This window comes from Zeugodacus cucurbitae, chromosome 2 (assembly GCF_028554725.1).
Source record: "Zeugodacus cucurbitae isolate PBARC_wt_2022May chromosome 2, idZeuCucr1.2, whole genome shotgun sequence".
NCBI lineage: Eukaryota > Metazoa > Arthropoda > Insecta > Diptera > Tephritidae > Zeugodacus > Zeugodacus cucurbitae.
This window is the reverse complement of record NC_071667.1, coordinates 65,756,346-65,776,479: the sequence shown is the minus strand read 5'-3', so window position 1 is coordinate 65,776,479 and position 20,134 is coordinate 65,756,346. Positions and strand designations below refer to the sequence as shown.

General features: G+C 34.7%; 3 protein-coding genes across 5 annotated transcripts in view; 2 read left to right on the top strand and 1 right to left on the bottom strand.

Annotated features, from left to right (window-relative positions):
• Positions 1-5,994: 5,994 nt before the first annotated feature.
• LOC105218968 (uncharacterized) overlaps positions 5,995-20,134 on the bottom strand; it is a 93,005-nt gene continuing 78,865 nt past the window's right edge. For all 3 annotated transcript variants that reach the window (XM_054229525.1, XM_054229526.1, XM_054229528.1), the window contains exons 3-4: positions 10,525-10,582; positions 5,995-10,412 (exon numbers count right to left, since the gene is read on the bottom strand). In XM_054229525.1, the coding sequence (XP_054085500.1) occupies positions 10,267-10,412; positions 10,525-10,582 (204 nt within the window). In that variant the 3' untranslated portion in view covers positions 5,995-10,266. The remainder of the gene's footprint in view (positions 10,413-10,524; positions 10,583-20,134) is intronic.
• On the top strand, positions 12,548-14,324 carry LOC105219045 (membrane-bound alkaline phosphatase). The gene is made up of 2 exons (XM_011194969.3): positions 12,548-13,840; positions 13,908-14,324. Exons 1-2 carry the CDS (start codon positions 12,608-12,610, stop codon positions 14,253-14,255), a joined length of 1,581 nt encoding a protein of 526 aa, XP_011193271.2. The 5' UTR covers positions 12,548-12,607; the 3' UTR covers positions 14,256-14,324.
• Positions 15,139-17,004, top strand: LOC105219044 (membrane-bound alkaline phosphatase). The gene is made up of 2 exons (XM_011194967.3): positions 15,139-16,527; positions 16,591-17,004. The coding sequence occupies exons 1-2, from the start codon at positions 15,286-15,288 to the stop codon at positions 16,930-16,932; spliced, it is 1,584 nt and encodes a 527-aa protein (XP_011193269.3). The 5' UTR covers positions 15,139-15,285; the 3' UTR covers positions 16,933-17,004.

The window sequence follows — 20,134 nt, the reverse complement described above, 5'->3', positions numbered from 1 at the left end:
TACTGGCCATTGTCCCATCGGGATCCACGCTGTAAGGTTAAAAATCTTACCGGACGCTAGCTGTAGAAGCTGCACGGAGGAGGATATGCTGGAATCATCTCATCACTTTCTTCTGGAATGCACCGCCTCTGCGAGATCAAGAAAGAGATTTCAGGGATCTCACTTTTTCGAGCAGGCTTGAGAAATAACGAATATAGAAGTTAAAAATTTCTGCAGCTTTGTAGTAGGTTCAGGGCGCTTTGGAGACTCTTAATTGCTAATCTAGGGGAGATCCAGGCTTCACAAAGGACTGTATTTTGAAGTCTACGTGTGTTTGCCTTTCAGAAACAGCTTTGCAACCTAACAGCTTTCTACATTTGATCCTATCGAGATCTTTAAATGTCATATCCCAAAGGTCTACTAATAAATAGAATCACATAACAAAAAATGGAAGTAAAATCTGAGGCTAAAAGTATGATAAGTCCAGTAAATCGAGCCTTATCCAATAGGCATTGTTTAAATAGCTCATAACAACAACAACGTATTATATATGGACACCAGACAAAGGTTTCTTTACCACAATTCGCCTCTGTGCCATTGGAATAGTCCAACTGTAATTTGTGGCATTATTATTACTATTTCCTTTTCGATTTCACTTCTTCTTACTTATAAGGCAAAAACTGAAAAGCAAATGCATTGGACTATAGCAAAAAATACGAATTTTCTGCCTCAACTTTTTTCTTCACAATTTCCACAATTTTTCTTCGATACAAGTGCTATATGGTACTACATGCCTACATAGCAAGTCAGCAGAAAGCCAAAAGCAGCACTACAAAGAGATAGAAGATACTCTTGAGACATCATTAACAACACTACAAAGTTCCTCCACATCATTTGCTTACACAAATCCTTTTTCTTACTATTTCTTACTTTCCTATTGTTTTTTCCTCGTATTTCCTTCGTCTTTCCACTGTTTCACTTTCTGGCGGCACTGCACTAGTGACTGCAAATTACAGTTATACTCACAAATAACCGTACTTTTGTAGCGAACTACTTTTCTATTTACTTGTCTACTCTTTGCATGTCTCTTCTTTCTTCTTTGCATCGACTAAGGCTCGGACTTGAGTTGCGGTTCTTAGCTAGAGGCCTCTTGAGGCTAATTTGGCATTTAACGTGGCCATTAGTTACTTACCCAGTTCTAGTGGTAAGTTGGTAAGTGGCTGTGATGAAGAGAGTATTTGTGTGTGTGGATGAAAATGAAACCAAGACCTTGGTGTCGCTCTTTGTTTAACCTGTCATAATTTCTAAAGCATACTTTTAGGCTTTGCATCCCGACGAGTGGCACACTAGTTGAGCTGGCGGTAATTAGCTCAGTGCCAGAGCATCGCTTGCGCAAACAACTTGGTTTGTGGAAATTGTATTCGTTTTAATAGCAGCAGCAGCCAACCCGCATTTGAATTAACAGCGCTGAAAAAATCGACCCTTAATTAAAGCATTTAATCCCTTAAAGCTCAGATATTTCCACAAATTGAAAAATTTAAAAATATCGCATTCCCGCCCTCACCACTATGCGCTGCTATTTCGCAGAACAAAGACATGCTTCACACAATGAGTTGCGCTCGGATTATCCGGATTATGCATTTAAGCGCAAAAACATTCGCTTTCACATGCACCAACAACATGGGAATGCATTTACCCGCACGACCAGCGCGTTCGTGCATGAAGTGTTTGTGCGCGCCGACAATACCAACTACACCAACAACAACACTGAATAGATTGTTAACACTGCAAAACAGCAGCGATAACAACATTACTGCTGCATCGGCAGGAAAAACAAATGCATCATAGCCGTGTAATGCCAAGCACAAACATATATGTATATATGTATATACAGGGTGTTTCAAAATATGCCTCCATATAAAATTGGACTGCCATATGAATTACTTATTATAACAAATTATTAAAGGGAGTGATAATTTAATACAATCAATAGAGATATTCCGTTATTCAAAAATGGAACTTTCTTTCTTTCTTACTACTACCTCTCTTGACTTAAAATTTTTTATGGTTTTGATATCACCTCAAATGTTTGCAACTTAAAAGAGAATTGTTTGTGAAGAGAAATTAAATTGCCTGCATTTAAGAGAAATAATTTTACCCAATACATACACCAAAACTAGCTCAAAAAAATTTTAATTTATTTTAACAAGATGGCGAATTAAATTGTTCGGTTTCTTAAACAAAATGTCTCAAACGTTATATGAACAAGTAAGGAAAGGCTAAGTTCGGGTGCAACCGAACATTTTATACTCTCGCAATTTATTGATACATTTTTATTAAGATAACACATAATTTGACCCATATATTCGTCGTATATATGGTATCAAGTACATTGAAAGTTGGAAACCCTAATATAAGGTATATGGGAGCTAGGTGAAGTTATGACCAGATTTTAACCATTCCTGGTACAGAGACACACTATTAGAAGAAAAATATTTCCTCTGAATGAAATTAAAATATCTGAGAGATTTACCGAAATTTTCGGTGAAAAAATACCATAGGGCACTGAATTATTCATATTTGACATTCGAGGCCTTCAAAAGTTATAGTCCGATTTCGAGAAAATTCCGATTTTCACAAGTGATGCCACAGATCATATACAGTATTTCTGTAAAGTTTTATTTCGCTATCTTCATTGGTTCCTTATGTATATATTATAAAGTAAAATAATAAGATGGAGTCCAAAACTGAGTTACATGGGAAGTTGTCGTGGTTGTGAACCGATTTTATCCATTTTCCACACGTGTCATCAGGGTGTCAAGAAAATATTATGTATGTCATAAATATTATGTCATTCGAATCGGTCGAGTAGTTCCTGAGATATGGTTTTTGACCCATAAGTGGGCGATGCCACGCCCATTTTCCATTTTGTAAAAAAATCTGAGTGCAGCTTCCTTCTGCAGTTTCTTCTGTAAAATTTAGTGTTTTTGACGTTTTTCGTTAGTGAGATAATCCACTTTTAGTTATTTTCAGCCTAACCTTTGTATGGGAGTTGGGCGTGGTTATTATCCGATTTCAATTATTTTCATGGTGTGTGATGGGGTAAGTAAGAGAATCGACTGCCAAATTACGCACCCTGTATATTGTCAATACATTGCTAACAACAATATGCTATGTCGGTAAACACGGAAATGTTTCTTGTATTTATAAAGTTTTTTTTTTTCTTTGATGATTTTTATTTAAATTCATAAAATTAATAATACTTGCATTCATGAGCTTGCTTTGTGATTGCATTTTCAAATTTATAGAATTTATTTGTTTGAATTTAATAAATTTTTTTGATTAATAGGAAAGGTAAATATACTCATTTTGTCATAATATGTTTTAAATATTAACTTTTAAATGTATGATTATTTTTAAAATAATTCTGCGTTAGGAAGAAATAATACATTTGAATAACAATAAAGTACTTTTTTGTGAGCTACTATTGCTTGTGCTTGCCACAAAGGTCAGAATTTAAACCATTTTAATTTTAATTTACACGATAATGAATAGTCACGCTCGTGCTTTTATCTAAAAATGTTTTAAGCACTGACACGTGAGCCATATTTTCACAAACCATTACATATAATACAGCCAAATCTACCTAGATAACTCTACTTACAGCAATAAATAATAATAAATAATTTGTTAAGGGGTAAATCAATCATTATCAATTCAATTTATAAAGCAATTAATTCTTTCACAGCTAATATCAACCTATCAATTTCCATGCTTATCTACAGCTGTTCTGAATTTATCGGTCGGAATTTATATGTCGCTTACAATGCCTTGTGTTGGTTGAAAACAGAAGCAGAGTGTTGATAGTTCAATATTTTGATCGTATTTCTGAAGCATACCAAACGTACATTGAAAGTATATTGATTATTAATATCAATATTTGCAGATTAGAAATACACAAATCAAAGACTTATATAACATTATCACTTATTTATATCGGGGCACTTATAACATTTTAATTTCATATTATTTATTTTTATTTGAATGGGTTTTAGATTCATTATCACGGCGAAAAACGAATAGAAAATTGGAAGTACTAGTGTATTTAGAAGATAGATAGCTCTATGTTAATAAAGCTGTTCTTTAAGGGGTTACGCTACCATGAAATTTTCAAAAAATTTAAATTTTTTCTTTGCTTAATTTCAAAATTTCAAAGTATATATTCTAACGAGTATATTCTAATGAGATGTCTACGAAAACAATGTCTCAATAATTACTAAAGTTATGATCATTAGAAGTCAGCGTGGTTGGAGCGCGCTAGAGTACACTTTTTTCATCTTTTACGTTTTTCTCTAAACCACAATTTTCGACACCGTGTACACGATAACTCAAAAACTTTTCAACCGATTGACTTGAAAATTAAAATACATATTCCTCAATAAATTTTCCACAGAGTGATATGGAATTTTTTCGATAGAATTATTTGAAATTTTTTTGTATTTTTAGCCCACAATAGAAAATAAATTTTTGATGTGCTGCCAATTCGGTAAAAATTTGTTTTTCAAAAACGGCCACTTCACTCTGTTCAAAAGTCATCTCTGTCTAAGAAAAATATTACTTTATTTATGCACCATCAAGGTGTGCTCCGGAAATTTTAACTATAAAGCTTTTATATTTATAAAGCTTAAGATATGTATTGAATTAGCAATAAATGTAAAGAAGTCTTACCTCAAATAGTTTTGTAAAAAAAATTCCTAAAAAATCATTCGATTTTCAATGTGTCTCTTTATATTATTATACATACATATATTATAAAACATTCTGACTGTTACAAACTTATTTTAGCTGTTAGTATTAAAATTGTTCTGTAGACAGCAGTGATCTCACTCATTCCTTTCGAAATCCATTTAACCCTAGATTTACAGAAGGCATCACCGCTGAAAAATTACATCGAGAGTTGGTTATTATAAGTAGAAAGGCGCATCGTTCTCGTTCAAATAACGTATGATACTTTCATTGCTTGATTTATAAATTGATCATCATTCTTACCTGTTTTAATTGCAGTGTGAAACAAAGATTCCATGATTAATTTATGAATTCTTACGAGGAATATATCAACACATTGCGAGCCTCAAAATGTAGTGGGTCCGATAACTCTCCATCTCTGAAAATGGTTGAAGTGGTACTAGGTACTATTAGCGGGGAAAGAAGAAGGTTTACTTCTTAGAATTAAAAAAAAAATGTTAGGCAAATCATTTTTTATTTTATTGAATAGCTGAGATAATTGTAGAGCCACTTGGGTACGATAAATATGATAGTTGTTATCAAAGTCATATGAACTCTACTATGTATAGCAAAAATTTAACTGTAGCACTTAAATGCAATATTTTTAAATTTCATAGAAAATAATAAATATGCAATTTATTCAAAAATTGTGATTTCAATGCTATTTTCGCAACCGAATGTGATTTTATTATTGTACAAAGTAATGAAAGTTATTTAGAAAAATATACCGACGCTACACATTCAACTTATTTAACCTTGAGCATACCAACGGTATATCCATTGAAAAATAAATATTCATTTTTATGTTCGTTTTTATTGAATTTTATTTTACTAAAATCAAAATTAAACATTTTACATGAAATTTATTACAGTTATTTTATAGTTCAGTTTTGCGCAAATGTGAATGTGAATGTGAATGTGGGGGTGTATTTGCAGGTGTTTATGTGAGTGCGTGTAGTTGTGTGTGTTTTTAAGTGAATTGGTTGAGCTTTAGTTGTGTTGTTGTTCAGTTGCCGTGCAACTTTTTATGCAGTTGTAAATTAATATTTATTTACTTTTTGAATTGTTTTTTTTTTATAATATTTTATTTATTTTTATTGTTTTTTTTATTATTATTTATACTTATGCAGCAAACTTATCAATTTAGTTATTATTTACGCGTTTTTATGTTTTCTCATGTATGTATGCATTTGTATATGAAGTACTATTATTTTTAGCTTTTGTTATTGCTTCTTCGCACCTACTGCTATTGCGCTATAACGGTAAATAATTATTTATATGCAAATATAGCTGTTTGTTTGTATGTGTGACTCTATTATTGAGTTGTTGTTTTACTAATTTATGCGCGCTCCGCCTGTTTTAGACATTTATTTGCGTGAATGTTAAAATGTCGTTGTTTTTTGCAATTCAGCGGAAAAGGAAATGTTAAACGATTTTAAATATTTCTCTTGTTTATTTGCATATTTTCCTTTTTACTAAATATTTGTGTCAATTGCATTGGTATGAGTATTAAGAATATCGGAATTACATATATGTATATAGTTACTGATAATTGCTGTGTGTGTGTGTGTATTGTTAATGCGCATATACATACATACATTATATTATTAATCAATAGAGTATAACAATATAATAGTTAATTATAATTAATTATAATAAATAGCAATAATAATACTTGTACATAATAATATATAGAAAGTTATTTTTTATAATATATATAAACGCAACTACATACATGTATGCATGTAGTTATATATTGTATAGTAATAAAATATTTTATTTATTTTTATTAATTTGTTTTTATTATTTTTTAAACATTTGCTGCAGCTTATTTCAGCTTTATATTTGTATTTTATTGGTTAACAAAAATGGTTTTAGTGGAATTTAAAATGAATTGAATTAATTTAATGTCATTACATCACAATTGTAGGTTTTTGTCTGCTTGTTGTTGTAGTTCAAATATACTTTTGTTGTTGTTGTTGAAATATAATTTTTTAACAATTATATTTTTTTAATATTTATTTTTTTCTATAACAGTGGTTGCGCTGTGAGGAGCATGCAGGCGTATTCACACTTACATAACGCTCTTTTAAGCCGGTGCTTGTTTGCTTGCCTGTGTGTGTATGTATGTCTAAGTGTGCACTGAAGCATTCACAGGCGGTCTTTATCGAGGCTTATTGCAGCAATAAAGAAATAAATATGACAAATATGCTGAGAAATTGCGCAATATTTTGGATTATTAAATAATTAGTTGAAATTACGAGACGCAAAAAGCTACTTGACTGCGCTAAAATCAAATAAAAAGCAGCTTAAAGCTTTTAATTTACAGTTGAAATTAAAAATTACAGTTTAAATAAAAAACTCGTAAAGCATATCGAAGAAAATATTAATTACCGCATTATTATAAGTTCTTTGTGGCTGCCATTTGTCTCATTCATACTTAAAAAAAAAAACAATTTATTGGAGTAGCTTATTGTATGCTTTGCTGCGTGTTGTTGTTATTATTGTTATGACTATTAAAATTTTAATTATATAATACTTATTGCAATTTTTTCCATTTCGCTTTAACGCCTCAACTGTTTGAAGCTGCTTCTGATAAGGAACTAATACGTTTATTATTATTTTTACTTTTTCCACTGTAATTTGCTTTGTTGTTTTAATTATTATTATTTTTGTGATTTATGTGAATGATGTGTTGCTTAACTTATGCTCATACCACTAATTAACTGTGTGTTCGTAGGTTTGTATATTTTAATATTTTTTTTTTTGTTTTTGTAATTTATTGTTTCTTACTATTGCTCCTACTACTTTTATCAATTCAATTAGCTCTTATTTTTTTATATAAAGAATTTGTGAAAGCCTTAAGTTTATAGCTAATTAAAAAAGAAGTGTGCTTTTTATTTATTTATTTATATATTTATTTGTTTTTTTTTTTTTTTGTATTCTCTAATGTACTTTTAATATGTTAAAATGTTTTGATGCACTTTTTGTGAGATTTTTCTTTGCAGTTTTGTTTTTGTTAATTTTTTTATTTTTTCTACGCGCAAATCGTTCTTTTTCGCTTTCTTCTACATATGTATATTGTAATAGCGAATTTTTATCATTCTTCTTACTCAAATTACCGTTTTCCTTTATTCATTTTCGCTAACTGTTATTGAAATGTGTGATAACACTAATTGTTTGCTTATTACATTTCAATATATTTTTTATATTTTTTGTTTTTGTTTTAATTTAGTTAAACAATAATTTAGAATTTCTTGTACAGTTTCATAGGGTTTGTTTAGAGAATTCGCTCTGTTGCTATACTGCTTGGCTAAAAAGGCAGCTGAGAGAGTATTAAGTGTAATATAATTGCTGTTTAGAAAGAAAATCTTCACATATAATAGATTTTGAAATATAAAACAACTTCACTCTCTTAAAAACTTCACTACAGATATAATAGATATTCAATTTTCAGAAACCAGGGTATTTGAAATACTCTCATTTGTTCTAGAAGATATACCGAATCCAAAGAGTCGATTGCTCCCAGCATTCAGCTCCAGCTGGAGATAGAGATTTAGAACAATTTACTTCTCTCATGAGAAATAACAAACTAAATTTTAACTAATTTTGGTAAATTAATCTCAAAAATTTCAAGTTGCTCCTTTATAATCTGAAATTAGGGATCAAACACCAGATATTTTTCTGAGCCTACAAAACTTCACTAGAATACAAGAATAAACCTTTTGAAAATATTAATTTTCTCTCTTGTCTGTCAATTTCAACTATTTCAAAAAAAAAAATTAGTTTTGTTTATGGCACTCTAAACATTTAAGAACTGTGTTATACCGAACAAAGCGATAGTTAAACTTAGCGCACAAAAGTATACTAAATTTCCTATTCATCTCAGCTGCCACCCATATCTACACAACGGTTCAAGATATATACCGTCAACAGCGAGCGCACTTAAGCCTAGAAACTGCTTGATTTCTCAGAGATTTAGTGGTAGTTCGTTGCGTATTTATATTGTTTTGACTTCATCTCCTAGTTTTTTATATTTGGTACTAACAAACTACTTTTTATAATTTCAATATTGTATTTATAGCTTATAATTTCATTTATATAATATTTAAATTACTAATGAAATTTTAAAATATTTCACTTAAAATCCAATAATGCAAATGCCCGAATGCGTTTCGTAATTTCGAAGTTTACTTTCCCTATTGGAATACCTTAATTTTTTCAATGTTGATTCAAGAAAGTGTTGCTTGTTAAAAATTGCGCGATTTTAGAATATATATTTGTGTTGATTTAATGTGTTAGTAAATTCTAAAAAATTGTGTATGAAAAATAAAATTCAAAATATTATATAATTCAGTGAAATAAGCAAATTGTATGCTACACTTGATATTGCCGGGAAGCAACCGCCCCTGCCAGCCCCAAAATATAACAAGGCGAGGCGATTGATTGCGCAATATGCAACTAACCGTATTTAAATAGCTGTTTAAATAATTTCAAAAAAATATTACAAGCGCATAAAAGTATGCTTTATTATATAAATATTGCAAAATATATTGGTATAGCAAGTATTCGAAAATGTCAAGATCTACATTTAGGCGCAAAACAAATTTTAATGATTTTTTTAAAGAATTGTGATGAAAATGTTTACTAAATTTAACTGTTATGCTTGAAAAAGAGCAACTGTAAACTATTAGCGGCACTTTCCACTTTACTCCTTTTTAGTTATTAGCTCTTATTTAATAATATACTTCAATATTTTTATGCTTTCAATTACGAAAATGTTTGTTGTTGTTTTGAGCTGAAATTTGTTTTACATATTTTATTTGTTTTTGTAACTATATATGTTTGTATATATATGTATTGTATTTTTTTATTTGCATTATTATATTTAGAATTTGTTCTAATATGCTTCTTGGTTACTTAAATCGCAAGATTTTCAACAATCGGATTTAGATAATGTACTTAATTTTTGTTTTGTTTCCCCGTCTCTATATATTCGATCCGTATGTTGTTATTAAAGTTTTCCAATTTGCTCTGAGCTTGTGTTACGCTTTTCAATATTTTGCTACCAAAAAAATGTTTATCGGGAAGACTCTTAAAAGTACCATGTTGAAAGAGCAAAAATGTAAAGTATTCAAATGTTTTTCAACAAAGTGTTTCTGAAAATTACTCAACAGTTTTTAATATCCAATTAGCGTGCACCAAAAGTATGCAGCACTTATTGCAATTGTGAAACATTTACATAAAAAATTGAAAGTAGATGCTCTTCTACAAAAATCATACACTGCCTGAGCTTCAAAAGAAATGAGAAGTTTTTTTTTTTAGAAAAAGCTTTGTATAAGTTACAACATTTTAATACATTAATTAAACATGAAAATAATTGTTAACAATTTAATTTTATTAATTTACTTCGCTCCGTTATTTTGCGATTTTAATACATTTCCATATTTGTGATTATAAGAACCTAACTCCTTGCTCCACTTACTCGGCATGCTCCTCAACTTAATGCCGCTCATTGAAGGCGACTGTCAACGACTTATAGATGCAATATATTAACGGTAATAGTAGCAGTGGTTTGGAGAACTGCAAATTGTTGGACCCATTGCAGCCGTCGGTGTTGCAGCAATAGGTTTGTGTCTCCCAGATTTCTGCAAATGAGAAGATGCACGAAAAATGTCGGAAAAGGAGTTAAAAAATTAAAGAATTTAGTAACGGCTACATTCTAAGCGTTTATATTGAAGACAATTTGGCTCAACTTACCCTTCTCAACGCACTCAGTGGCACAATCTCGCACTGTTGACAATTCGCTGACGTATTTCTGCAAATATAAGAGAGAAAAAGTTTATTCGAATTTGTTCATGAGAATAATTGGATAGGTGTTAGAAATGGCTTGATAAATAATTTGGAGTTTCCCTTAGAGCCACTCTTATATTAATACAATTCCTAAAGCTTAACGTAGTTAGCTTAGCTTAAATTCTATGGTTCATCTTCAAAATGGTAATCACAATTTCATTGCTAATCAGTCGCTTGAAAACAGAATCCTCTAATTATATCTCAGATATCGACAAAACATATTGTACTCATAAATCTGATTAGACATTTCATTCCAGCGGGTACTGCATCGAAAACTTTCCCTTACTGCCTTCCCTAAATAAAAGCGGCAGCGGCAAATTACTGTCAAAAAATCCTCATACCCATACAATTTGTATGGGGAATACCGAAATAACGCGACGGCAACACTGAGTGGTTGAAAAATTCTATTTTGACGCGTTAAGTAGTAAAGTTGGCTGCGAAAAACGAAGATTCTTTCTCCAAAAAAAAAATTCACAACAATAATTCAAGTAAACATTTTAAATTTTGACGTAAAGATGACTCTCGACGTTATCGCTGAGCGTTAAAAAACGTTCCGCTCAACGATTAGACATCTGAGAACCGAAGTTCTCACAAAAACCGGACAGTCGAAAAGGAAATGTTTCGAAGTTTCTCCGCCGTTTTCTCTCTTTTAAACATGTTTTAAACTTAGTAAGCAAAAGATTACCAGAATAAATGAGGGTAAATAACCGAAATCTTCAGACTGATCCAATAGTGACCACCGAAAGCATATTACCACGTCGGTCCAAGAAAAAGCAAACTAAATGTACTCGGACGCTACAGTGTAACTGGAGAGCCTTTCGGTTTGCCGGAACTTATTTAGAAGGTATCATGAAAGCAAGATATCTATTCCATTGTTTCTACGCAGAATTCGAAAACCTCAACAAGTAATCAAAAGTCTAAACGAAAAATCAAAAAACAAAAGAGAACGGTATAATGCTGGTTCAAAACAAATGCAACATAGCACAATATTAGAAAAAGAGAGAGAGAGAGAAAATGTATTTGGCACATGTCTACTCTCCAAACAATTTCTACTTCCTTCTGCTAATTGAAGCTATAATCAGTAATCACTCGTTTTATCTATTTATTTTATTAGCTTTTATATACCCAACAACTTATCAGTAACTACTAAATAACTATTTATGCAATTGTAAATAATCAAACGTTAATTAAAGGTTAACACGAGGAACACCCGACGATGACGAATACTATAAATTACAAGCGATTAAAAATTGCCTTGGTAAATAAGGCAACGCTTTCTTAAATCATAAATATTAGCTTATCAATATTTCGCGCTAGTTTGTCTCTCATATCAAAATAAGCCATAAATAATGTATTCAATACTCAGATAGCAAGCAACTGAGTGATATATACTTATGTTGCTTGACATCTAATTTGGGAATAAATAGTGTGAAATGAGTTGACTTAAGACTTTTTCTGTTAGTGGTTTAACTGGTAATCATCGTTTAAACCTCTTGTGGCAATTCTAATATGGAGAAGCTTTTCACTGAAGACAGCAGTGGCCCGGTAGTGGCTCCTAAGGCCTTGTACTCTCTAATAGTCGGTTAAGATATAACCAACAATTATATGTTGCTGTTGTTATTATAACGTCAGAAAACATTCCCAATTAATTGTCAAAAATGCGGCCGATATCATAGTTCTTGGTTGGATAAATTTACGAATCCGTTTCAATTACGTAGACCTAGATCGAAAGTCTTGCCACCCAAAAAATTAATCTTTGCAAAAAATACACTTAGCCAAAATCGAGTATCGCCTTGAATAGCTAATCTAATCGCTAGCAGTAATCGTACAAACGCGCAACATCGATATCTCGAGTATTTAACCGTAATAAATCTTAATATTTATATACATATATATAGTTATCATTTGCAATTTTTGACAAAGTCCACATCACCGTTGAAATTTTGACCAGTTCGCTTCAGTTGATTTTTGACTCAATGTTAAGCACATCATGTCGTACGCACGACGCACACTTTTCCTAACCACACTCGCTTGTGTACTGTACGCCGCACTGGCGCTGCCGCCTTGCGCACGCGATGACGAGGAATGTCGCGACAGCCGCATGCATCCAGATTTTGACGATCTGCCACAGGGTAGAATATTCATACGCAAAATCGACGGCGAGGATACCAACGATTACTGGCGCAATCAGGGCAAGGAGTTCGTGAAGTCTAAACTGGCCGAGAAGTTGAACACACAAAAGGCGAAAAATGTGATTTTATTCTTGGGCGATGGCATGGGCATTACCACACACTCTGCTGCGCGTAATCTGATCGGCGGTGAGGAGAAATTCTTCTCCTTCGAGCAATTCCCTTACACTGGTTTGTCGAAGACCTATGCCGTCGATCGTATTGTGCCCGATTCGGCGAATACCGCGACTGCGTACTTGTGCGGCGTGAAGGCCATGGAAGGCACAATCGGTGTGAGCGGACAGGTGGAACGCGAAGACTGCGAGGCTGCAGTGGATACCTCAAATCACGTGTACTCGATCGCTAAGTGGGCCATGGATGCTGGCAAGAAAGCTGGTGTTGTGACCACGACAAGAATTACGCACGCTTCGCCTGCAGGCGTTTATGCGCACACAGCCGAACGCGACTGGGAGGACGATAGCGAGGTGAAGGCATCTTGTGGCGCGAACACCAAAGTGCAGGACATCGCCTACCAGTTGATACATGGCGAGGTGGGTAGCAAGCTGTCGTTTATGATGGGCGGTGGCAAGAAGCATTTCATCGACAGTAAGCTGTATGAGAATGGCACACGCGGCGATGGTCTTAATTTGATCGATGAATATAAGAAACTCAGTGCCAGAAATGCTTTCGTTGAGTCACGCACTGAACTCAATAGTTTGAACTTCAACAACGTGGATCGCGTGTTGGGCATTTTCAGCGATAGTCACTTGCAGTATCACTTGGACACCGATGAGAACTCACGTCAACCCACACTAGAGGAGATGACACGCAAGGCAATTGAGTTTTTGAGCCGCAACGACCAGGGTTACTTCATTTTCATCGAAGGTGGACGCATCGATTCGGCGCATCATGATAATATGGCGCGCATAGCGTTGGATGAGACTGTCGAGTTCTCAAAAGCCATACGCGCAGCACGCGAGTTGACCAAGGAAGAGGATACTCTCATTGTGGTCACTGCTGATCACTCGCACGCCTTCAGCTATTCCGGTTATCCAGTAAGTTCAGTCACTCAGTTTTATGTTTTCAAAATTTAAGTTTAAATATTTTTCCTCACCTACATAGTATCGTGGTAATGACATTTTCGGTCGCACACCAGCCACTCCCGATGACAAGAAGCCGCTCATGACTTTGAGCTATGCAAACGGTCCGAGTTATGAGAAGTTCTATGATGTTGCGAATGGTGGACGTCGTGACCCCACTACTCTTATAACTGGTGATGTGCATGACCAATTTCCTGCAACCGCACCACTTGACTCCGAGACTCATGGTGGCGATGATGTAGCTGTGTTCGCTTCAGGTCCCTGGGCTCATTTGTTCACCGGTGTTTACGAGCAAAATACCATTCCTCATATTATGGCTTATGCTTCGTGCTTGTCAGACGGTCTGACAGTATGCTCTAAGGTTGCTTAGGTTTTTTTAAAAATGTATTTCTTATTAAATTTAAATATATTTTAAATTAAAATGTCAAAATTATTATTCCTAAGTCTTTGGTAAATATTTATGTGTGTAGTGACAAATCCGCTTGTGATTCAATGGTAAGTCTACGAGTAAGAATCCTGTAATTTTTCTACATAACAACTTCGTGAGTTGGCTTATTAATTTCTATTAAGATCATACGCTTCAAACATTATTCCGTTGATAGTTTCTGAAATTAACTCAAACGTAATGTACCTAATAGTAAACGAACTACGTAATTTTTATTACTTTATCTCTAAAAGCTCTACAGCTATGAGTTTCGCAAAAGCTTATCGAACGTTCAATAAAGCTTAACCATCACAGTGTCGTCTATGAACATATGAACTTCACTCCCGAATTTTCGTATGATGATGACACTTTGTTATACTAAATATAAGTTTTTAAAGCTTCCATATTGACTGTGTTTAAACTTGAGCTTTTAGTCGAACTTTTAGGGAACTTTTAGTTAGACTTTTACCGGCAATAAAATAGTGGGTGCAAAAGACATTACATTAATAATCTCTCGAAGTAATAAACTCACGAAAGCTTTGTTAGCACATGGAAGATGTCTAAAGAATATTCAATAGCAACTATCGAGCAGCCCTTGTGGGCTATGTAAATAATTGATATTAGAAAACGTGTTGTTGATATTTTAATAGCGCAATTCAACGTTTATATTTCGACTAATCTGATAACTTAAAAACAGCATTTGCATGGTTTTTGGGCTAATTGATAAGATTTGTTTAATCAAAAACACATTATTGGTAACAGAAAATATGAAAAAACGCTGGAAACTCTGGTTTATAAATAGGGCCTGTCTCGGTAGCAGACCAATAAAGCAGCTTTTGTCCCTCACGTGTACGCGTTATCGTTAGCCTTTGCACATTCAAGATACAAAGAATTTGAATTATTATTAATACCAGTACTTAAGTGATTTCAAGTCTGACATTCCGGCAGTCAATAATTTACTCACAACGCGTGAGCTATGTCGACGCATACACGACAGAGGCTGCTATTCGCCGGGATCGTTTGTTTGCTGCTGCTAAAGACCGGACAAACGCTACCCGCTTGCGCGCAGGATGATGAGGATTGCCGAGAGAGTCGCATGCATCCTGAGTTCCTCGACGACAATGACAGACTCACACCGCAAAAGACAATTGCAGGCGAAGATAACACAGAGCACTGGTTGGACCAAGGCAGACAGTTCGTGGAGCAGAAGCTACACACACCAGTCAACAAAAATATTGCCAAAAACGTTATTATGTTCCTCGGTGATGGCATGGGCATCACAACACACTCTGCTGCGCGCAATCTACTAGGCGGCGAAGAAAAGTCGCTGTACTTTGAAACATTCCCGCACACAGGTCTGTCACGCACCTATAATGTGAACAAAATTGTGCCTGACTCTGCGTCCACAGCCACCGCATACCTGTGCGGCGTTAAAGCCATCGGTGGCACCATCGGTGTCAGTGGTCATGTGGACCGTACCGACTGTCTGCAGTCGTCGAATGCCACACACCATGTACACTCGATTGCCAAGTGGGCGCTGGATGCAGGCAAATCGGCAGCTGTGGTGACCACCACCAGGATTACACACGCCTCACCAGCCGGCGTTTATGCGCATGTTGCCGAGCGCAATTGGGAGAATGACAGTGAGGTGAAGGGCGATTGTGGTGCTGACAGCAAAGTGCAGGACATCGCATACCAGCTAATACATGGCGAGGTGGGTAGCAAGCTCTCCGTTATATTAGGTGGAGGCCGACGTGAGTTCTTAGACTCAAAATTGAGTGCGAACGGTAAACGCAGCGATGGACGCAATTTGATTGAGGAATATAAGCAGCAGAGCAACAGAAATGCTTATGTCGAGACGCTTGATGAATTGAATCGCGTGAATGTAACGCAAGTGGATCGGCTTTTGGGGCTCTTCCAAAGCAGTCACATGTTATATCACTTGGAAACGAATGAGGAAAGCAATCAACCCACATTGGCGGAGCTGACACGCAAGGCCATTGAGTTTCTGAGTCGCAACGATGAGGGCTACTTCATTTTCATCGAGGGCGGACGCATCGATCATGGCCATCATGACACTTATGCACGTCTGGCTTTGGATGAGACGCTTGAGTTCGCCAAGGCCATACAAACGGCACGTGAGTTAACCAACGAAGCGGACACTTTGATTGTGGTCACCGCCGATCATTCGCACGCCATGAGTTATTCGGGTTATGCGGTAACTATTTCTTGATATTTCTGTTTTACTCTTTGCTAAATGTAACTATATATGATATTTTAGTATCGTGGCAATGATATTTTTGGTCGCACACGTTCTAAGGCTTCCGACGGTAAGCCATACATGACCTTAAGTTACGCAAATGGTCCGAGTTATGAGAAATTCTATGATACCAAACATAATGAACGTCGCGATCCCACCACACTGATCACGGGTGCACCACGCGATGAATTCCCCGCTACAGTTCCATTGGATTCGGAGACACACGGCGGTGACGATGTGGCTGTGTTCGCTTCGGGTCCATTTGCGCATTTGTTCACCGGCGTCTATGATCAAAACACCATTCCTCATATTATGGCTTATGCTTCGTGTGTGGGTAATGGTCTGAAGGCGTGTTCTAAGTAGAATTGATTAATTTTACGTCTCTTTTTAAATATAACTGAGTGTATTTATTTACTGTTATTTTGTACAAACAAATGCATTTTTAGAAGCTTTATTGGCTAGAAGGAGTATTGGCTTTTGCTACAGACTTTAGTTACAACTAAACGAGACTTCTATCACTAAATCAGGTCTGAGAGATACAATGTAAATCTAATTAAGACTTAAGACTGTATTACTATAGAAAAGTAATATGTAAGGAATATGAACAGTCGCCGAGGTTACCAATAGAACATATGAGACTATCCACCAATATCATCAATATTTTTGTATAGTTGATGCGTTCCACGAAAGCTTTATAATAGAGAAGTGAGGAAAGGATACGATTAGGGTAGATTTAGAATAGCCTGCCATCAAAGTAGTTTTTTGAAGTAGAGTAATAGATTTGTCACAGCAGACCCTAGAGCAGAAAGAGGAGGGGCTGATAACCTATATCTTGCACCTGTTAAGTCTCAAGGCTTTTTAACTCTCACACGGTAGTAAAAACGTAATAAAGACTATATAATGGAGCTTTAATAAAATCTGATACTGATATCTATATCGAATGTATTAGATTAGATTAATTTTAAATATTTTAATATTATAAGCTATACAGTTTTAAGTCTTTAAGGTCTCAATTAGTTTAGTCACTATAGGAACTCTCGTCTGTATATAGGTTATATCTATGAATTTGTTAGAGTCCTTAAAGATATCTTACTCAATTTCCTAAAGATATCTGACGAATAACAGCGAAATTTTATCAACTAATATTTTTTGTAGCAAATAATAAAACCATTTGACTAATCTGACAAAGTTTACTTCTGAAACATCGGTCAATCAAAGCTAAAAAATATAGTTTTATATGCCTAGCACTCAGATCTAGTATTTATGTTGAAGTTTTGTCATATCGTGCCTGCTAAGTGATAGATATTCTAGCGTTCTCTATATATATAATTGACCAACCTCTAACCACGACAAATTAAAAACGTTATAGATACTCTACTAAAATTTTTATACTCTCGCAACAAATGTTGCTAAAGAGAGTATTATAGTTTTGTTCACATATCGGTTGTTTGTAACACCCAAAACTAAACAAGTTAGATATAGGGTTATATATACCAAAGTGATCTGGGTGAAGAGTGGAGTTCAAATCCGAATGTCTGTCCGTTCGTTCGTCTGTGCAAGCTGTAACTTGAGTAAAAATTAAGATATTTTGATGAAACTTGGCACACTTATTTCTTGGCACCATAGGAAGGTTGCTTTCGAAAATCGGACCACTGCCACGGCCACAAAATGGCGAAAACCGAAAACACATAAAGTGCCATAACTAAGCCATAAATAAAGCTATGGAAATAAAATTTGGTATGAAGGATCGCACTATAAAGAGGCATATTTGGATGCAATTTTTTTGGGGAAGTGGGCGTGGCCCCGCCCCCTACTAAGTTTTTTGTACATATCTCGCAAACCAATAGAGCTATATAAACCAAACTACAGTCGTTTTTTCTAGCCACTTTCTAATACAGTCCAAAAATGAAAGAAATCGGATTATAACCACGCCCACCTCCCATACAAAAGTTAGGTTGAAAATTACTAAAAGTAGGTTACTCATTAACGAAAAACGTCAGAAACACTAAATTTCACATAAAAAATTGCAGATGAAAGCTGCACTCAGATTTTTTTACAAAATGGAAAATGGGCGTGGCGTCGCCCACTTATGGGTCAAAAACCATATCTCAGGAACCACTCGACCGATTTCAATGAAACTTGGTTTGTAATAGTTTCCTTATATCCCAATGATATGTTGTGAAAATAGGCCAAATCGCTTCACAACCACGCCTACTTCCCATATACTAGAACTTTGAAGACGATCTGAATCGTTTACTTTACAATATATAAAGTAAGTACTAGTGAAGATATCGGTGCAGAACTTTGCACAAATACTATGTTAATAGTGTGGCAGCCCCATTCTAAAAATCGTCGAAATCGGACCATAGGTTTTTAAGACCCCATATATCGAACACGAGGACCTCGGTGTTTCTATCCTAATATTATGGTTTCCAACTTTCAATGGACTTTATACAATTTATATGACGAATATGTGGGTCAAATTGTGTATTATATAATATAAGGAAAGTTAAATAAATAAATTGCGAGAGTATAAAATGTTCGCTTACACCCGAACTTAGCCCTTCCTTACTTGTTTATAAATATTTTTTGTTCCCAATACTTTTAAAGAAAAGGTAAAAATTATTTGAATAACATGCAAACTGTGTGTTGTGTTTCTTTCAAAAATGGAAATTACAGTTAGCAAAATGTCACATTTGCATGCAATAAATTCCTGATAGACGAATTGCCTTCAATTTGTGGCTGACAGCATTCAATTTGTATGCAAAATACGAATACACGCAGAAGGTGAACACGAAAGTACACACACACATACAATAGAAATACACGAGTAAATTGCTTGCCACAAATTGCCAACAGAGCAAACCCATTTTAGTGCAAATGAACATTAAGATAACCTCAGCGATTATCACTGCCATTACTAAGATAGTAAATACGAAGTCACATAGACAAACATACGCACAACTAACAAGAAATAGCAATTGCCATGGAACGTTATTATAACGGTTTCAAGCTATTATTGCAGGTCATAATGTAAACTGCCAATGCAAAAATGCAACGCTGGCAGTACAGTTGGCAGCAGAGGAATGAAGGGGCAGAAAGTGAGTAAGCGACTAGCTGCAGTCGAAGTGCTTGGCTTGCACACAGCATGAATATTCATTAAACGACATGTGTTTCCATGCACTGTGGCAACACCTCAACTGCAATTGGACGTCACAAGTGCAGAGGAAAAATTGCAAAAAAAATGCGCACTGAAATGGTCTAATGGGAAAAATAGAAATATGCAAAAATATATATAAGTGCATGTCAGCACAAATGCAGGCAACTAGAACATACACACATACATACATACATTCATAAACAGATAGAGACTGAGAGAACTGCGTCAGCAGTCACTGACTGACATTCCATCGATTTACAAATTGACAGGCAATAAAGTGCATTTGTGCCCTTCACTCTCAGCGCAATACATATTTAATAGTTCAAGGTACCGGTGTATATAAATATCATGGATTCCTCAGGCCTTAAGCTACAATAATTATTAGTTAAACGAGCAACGTATTTG